Source organism: Diplotaxodon limnothrissa, linkage group LG15, assembly GCF_057381915.1.
Source record: "Diplotaxodon limnothrissa isolate DT_005_m linkage group LG15, D_limnothrissa_male_GT1.1, whole genome shotgun sequence".
Classification (NCBI taxonomy): Eukaryota; Metazoa; Chordata; class Actinopteri; order Cichliformes; family Cichlidae; genus Diplotaxodon; species Diplotaxodon limnothrissa.
Window position 1 is genome coordinate 24,293,011 of NC_140610.1, and position 5,465 is coordinate 24,298,475.

At 44.9% G+C, this 5,465-nt stretch overlaps 1 protein-coding gene across 1 annotated transcript; it reads right to left on the reverse strand.

Moving 5' to 3' along the window:
• Window positions 1–426: 426 nt before the first annotated feature.
• LOC146617591 (uncharacterized) lies at window positions 427–2,808 on the reverse strand. The gene has a single exon (XM_085373490.1). It carries the CDS (start codon window positions 2,806–2,808, stop codon window positions 427–429), a length of 2,382 nt encoding a protein of 793 aa, XP_085229616.1.
• Between the last annotated feature and the right edge of the window lie 2,657 nt (window positions 2,809–5,465).

Consider the following 5,465-nt stretch of genomic DNA (forward strand, 5'->3'; position numbering starts at 1 on the left):
TTGGAATGCATTTTTAATTTGGATTTTTTTTATTTCATGCCGAATTAGATATTTTAAAAATCAAGCCAAAGTCTCCTCCCTGTTTGTACTGTAAGGTCAAAGCCCTACTGTACTACAGAGAACCCCAACAATCAAATGATCCCCCTCTGAGCAAGCACGAGGCGACTGTGGGGAAGAAAAACTCCCTTTAACAGGAAGAAACTTCCAACGGAACCGGGCTCAGAAGGGACGGCCATCCGCTGCGACCGGTTGGGGGGATGGAAATCAAAAGGAGACGAGATGGCGTGAACTACAGTTCTAAAATTTGGATTTGAGGGCTGATCCCAAAATTTTATGGTGATGTTTTTAAAAAAAGGATTTGGTGCTAAAAGTCTGCTTCAAGATTTTAAAAGAAGCAGGGCAGTGGGAAAAGCCAAAATGGTCATTTTAATGATCTCTGGCTTTAGTGAACCACCTGAAGGGTTTTAGCAATGTTTTTCCCACCGCAGAAAAAAACCTGGATATTTTGGACGTCTTTGGGGGACCCGGGATGACTCCGAGAGTGATTTTTAGATGTCTAATCAGAGCCTCATCAAAAGATGAATCATTTGCCATCAAAGCCTTTAAGACATTGTCTGGGGAGCCAAACTCCTTGATGAGGCGTTTGGCTATTTTCTTGATGAACTTTGTCTTGTCATTTGTCAGACTTGTGGCAGACGCTGTGCTGCTGAGTTCAGGCTGCATTAGATTGCTCAGACGGTTGATGACCGTGTCTATTTCTTTTGTAGTAGTTGCGATCCGAGCAGCAAACTTTTGGGTCTCAGGTTTAGATTTATAGATGACTCTCATGATAAGGAGCAACGCAAGGTCATTGGAAATTTTCTCAACATCAGAAGATGAACCTGACACAGAATCCATCTCTGATATTTTGGAGGAATCTTTGAGAGAGTGTTTCAGGCTCAAGGCTCCAGATGATTTATCTGGAGAAATGCTCCGAGGTTGTGGCGTTCGAGGTGACTTGTCAGATGCCACAGAGCATTTATCTGGAGAAATGCTCCCAGGTTGTGGCGTTCGAGGTGACTTGTCAGATGCCACAGAGCATTTATCTGGAGAAATGCTCCCAGGTTTTGGTGTTGGAAGTGATGCACCAGATTCTTTTCCTCTGCCATCTGAATCAGGGCTTTTTTCCTGTGTTGTGGTCTGTGCTCTTTTAATAAAGTTGTGGATGTCTTCCAGGGCCCCAGAAATCTTGTCCATTTGAATCATTTGATCTTTCTCTTCATTGCAGAAGAGTAAAAGCTTCTGCAAAAACCTTTCTACTGTGTCATCTATGAGGACATAGAGGACTTCAGCAGAAATGCGACGCTTTGAGCCCTGTACTGATTTCGGAGTCCTGGAGATGACCGTGTCTGAGAGGGACCTACCCATTAGAGGTATGGGGATTTGATAGCCTCGATCCACCGTAAGTAGATCAAACAGGTTTGCCACTAAGTCCTCCGTAAAATTCCTGATATGCCCACTATTTTTAAAGTCCCCCAAGGTCTTATCGATGAGGAAGAGTTCTTCTTTCTTTGTTAATTTGTCAAATAACTGATTAACGTCTGATCTAATGACGTTAAAGTCGACTGAAGAAGAACGTTTAATTGCGGTTCCCAGGCTTGCCGTATGTGGAGAAGGGGAGCGATGAGCCTCTGTACTCTGGGGAGCAGCCGTTTCAGGTACTGACCCTGGGAGAATGAAAACTATACTTTCATTGGAGGGCGCAGTTTCCTTCTTGGGGTGATTGCAAATGTTTTGTAGACAAACAAAATGTTTCCTGTTTGCCTTTATTCTTTTTTTCAGCTCTGTTTTCATTTTTTCAAATTGTTTTTTTGCAAACATGGAAAAGTTGTGTTTGCGTGCTTTGAGCCTGGCGTGTGAGGTGGATGGCACACATTTGGAGAAGAAGTGTCTCACCTTGTGGATAATTAAGCCTGCATTAAAGGCAGGTTTGGGTAAGTTACATTTCTCACAGAGCTCTTCACTGCTTGAATCCATGTTAGCAAGTATCTCACCTACGATGTCAACTGCAACCATTTCTACTGGGGTTGGAGCCTGGATACTTTGTGTTTCTGCAGTGGGTTTTATATGGCTTTGTGATTCTTCTGGGAGCTCATCTTTATCTTTTCCTGTCATCTCTCCATCTGAGCTCCTTGTTGACAGAATAACAGAAATCTCTGCGATTGCTGATTTCACTGATATTTTTGAACCAGTACGTTCTGTACTGGAATGAGACCCATTTGTCCCACACTGGCAGCGCAGCTTACATGCTGCATACCTTTTCAGGCATGAGGCAGCGCAACAAACCATGCGGTGTAGTTTCTTAATACTACTAAATTTGCCGCTAACATAAACGGCAGGGTCTACTGGGAAATCGGGGCTTTTTTCAATCAGTGCAATGGTTGAGCTGACCTTTTCTGAGATCTCTTCCTCAACCATCAGCGTCAGCTTGTCAGCGCTCTTATCTTGCTGTTTTGAGACATTAAGAGCGCCGGCGATGGCAGCTGAGATCGAGTCTCCGAGGGACACCCTTATTTTCCCCTCATCCATAAACTCTTCCCTTATCATGGGTTCCTGAATAACAGAAAGGGCAATCCTCAGGATGCTGGCAGAGGCGATCTGAATGATTTCAGAAATCATATCAGCGAGCACGGCATGGACGCTGGAGTCGCATTTTCCATTTTCTATAATGCTCCACTGAACTTCAGAGAGCCTTTCAAAGCACCTGTTGATTGGCGGGATAATCTGGTCTGGTGTGACCACGATTGAATTTTCGTTGATGGTTTCCATTGTTGTGTCACAAATTAGATTTTCTCCGTTTGAGCGTGTGAGAATTTTCTTGTATTACAGAGCGCCGACTGCTGAACGTTTTGCAAACACATGAGCATCGAGTTCTGATTTTTCTGTCTGAGAGCCGTTATTTATAGGCTCGGTTGTCTGTGACGTTACTGACAGACCAGCGCGAACGCCTTTGATCTGCCAGTGACGTCACAAGAAACGCACGCGGAGAGGCGGCGTTCCTTGCGCGCTCACAGATTTGAATGACGCTTTGGAGTTGACGGCACGCCGCAATGCATTGTGGGAGCCCGGCACCATTTTCGGGGTCTACGAATCAAAACAAACACGCTGTGTTGGAACGACGATTACAAGATGCTTAAAAGCAGTTCCTGACCCACCAGGATTCATTGGAATCATAGGTTGGAGGACGTTTTGGGGAAATGGCCGACGGTCGAAGCGGAGAAGAAATAAACTCTTAAAAGTTAGTTCTGGGTTTTTATCCCACTTCATATATACACCAGGACACATGTTAGCATAATGAAAGAATTGTAGAATTAAGTGGAGTCAACAACAGCAGCATAGTGCAGTCATATCACAAATGTTAGCGTAATGAAAAAGTCTTACAAAGTCAAATTTAGCTAACCTTCGGCTAAGTTACGTGACGTTAGTGATATCGCCACTTAACGCGGCTCTTTGGTCGGTTAGTTAGTGTCATCCAGGGAAGACGGACGTTGTTTTGCTGTGCTGTATTTTTATGTGAAGTGTATATATTTATTTTTTATATTGCATGTATTTTGTGCAGTGTTTTATTTAGTTTGCATGTTTTTAGTTGCCGGCAAATTGTCCTGGAGAGACTCCGCCTTTCCCCCCGTTTTTACTAATTGGACACACCTGAGAGAAAAGAAAAGGTAATTTACAGAGTGCTCAAGGACACATAAGAGGTTTGGAGCCGGTGTTCAACAAAAATGTAACACGGAGAATGCGAGACAGACAGAGGAAAGACACAGACGATCAGAGGGGAGAGCGAGAGACGATCAGAGAGTAGAGATGATCAGATGGAGCAGACGACCAGCGACTGGGAAGAGAGATTACCAGCGACTGGAAAGGGGAAACGATCAGAGGAAAAAAAGGCAGATGACCAGCGACTAGGGACGCGTAGCGGCAGTCTGGTGGCAATAACGACAAGAGCCAGCTCGTGCACTGCGGGAGAACAGAAGCAGTGAGACCGCGGTGCCGATTGCAGTTTGAGGAAGCGGCGGGCGGAGTTGAGAGCTCTGCCCACCCGGGTAAGTCTTTGACTTATCCTTTTTATAAAGTAAACTGCCAAAGGAATAGTGACTGCCGCTCCCTCCCTTTCTTCAGTGCACCAGGACGTGGAATGCGGGGAGGAAGGCGAGGACTCCGCTGGGTTTCCCTCTTTTAATACTACGCTGGACCTCTTAGTTTTCTGTGACTTTTAGGCCGTGGTGGATTCCACTGGACTTCTAATGTTGTGTGTTATTGATTTTTATTGTGTCTTCCCTTGGCCAAGGTTGTTTTAATTCATTTTATATTTTTAACTATTTAAACATAAATTATATTTTTAATTCTACAGTTTTTGTATCGTGTGCTTTTCCCTCGGCGGCTCCACTGCTCTGCCCGCTTTGAGGAAGGTTTCCTTCCTTTTAAAAAACACAAACCATCTTGGAAACATAATCAGCCTTTCCGCTCCGGTGTCATATTAGTTTAGGTTTGTGCCGAAGCTGGGTCTGTTTGTCAGTGTGAAGCCAAACGTGCTTTAACGTTTTAGGAAACACCGAGCAGACGGTTCATACTTGCCAACATTCAAAGGGCTGTTGGGGGGGGGGCAAATATATTTTACAGTGTTTATTTATTCGACAAAATACGTTAAATGTCACCGTTATTATTGGCTGGCCGGAAACAGCGGGGGTGTCCAAATTCAGAGGCTGCTTCCACCTGAGGACCCGCCTTCGCGGTCTAAAGAAAGCCGCGTAGTACGTCACGAGCTCCCTCGGTGGAGTGAAACTGCGTCTGCTCCTTGCTGTCTAAAATATAACCGGGCGCTGGCGTCAATTCTCCACCGTCTCACACTTTGTTTAATCAGTTTTCTGTTTGACGTTTATTCAGCTTTGTGAAAACCCCAGAGGACCCCTCCCGAGGGATTAATAAAGTTACAGCTGAGTAGTGAGTTGTATGTGAGGCTGGACACTAAGGAGAAAATGATTTTTAATGAATGGCAAGGCACATAAATTGTGCTGGAAGAGAGTAACCAAGTATAGAGATGGAAATGTGCTAATGTGAAGAAAGTGTGTTGAGAAGGGAGAAGGAGTACTTTGGACGAAAATTGAATTAGAGAAGGAAGTGAGGCAACTCTGAAGAGGATGGAGACGGGAGGCATAGAGAGGGTAGGAGTGAAGGCTATGATAAGGTGCGAAGAGAGTAACTGTGGTGCTGCATAAGAAAGTCCTGAGGGGCAGAGAAGTATGTGATGGGTTGAGATTACATCAGAGAGAGGCTCTGAGCCCCTTCTTGTTTGCACTGGTGATGGAGAGGCTGACAGATGAGATCAGGCAAGAGTCTCCGTGGATGATGTTTTCAGACAACCACAGAAAGGATTTGTGGATGTAGTGAAGGTGGACATGCAGGGGGTTGGTGTGACTGAGGAGGAT

Bases quoted from the DNA above. Each gene is read 5' to 3' on its own strand.
- LOC146617591 (XM_085373490.1), bottom strand. From the start codon at position 2,808: ATGGAAACCATCAACGAAAATTCAATCGTGGTCACACCAGACCAGATT.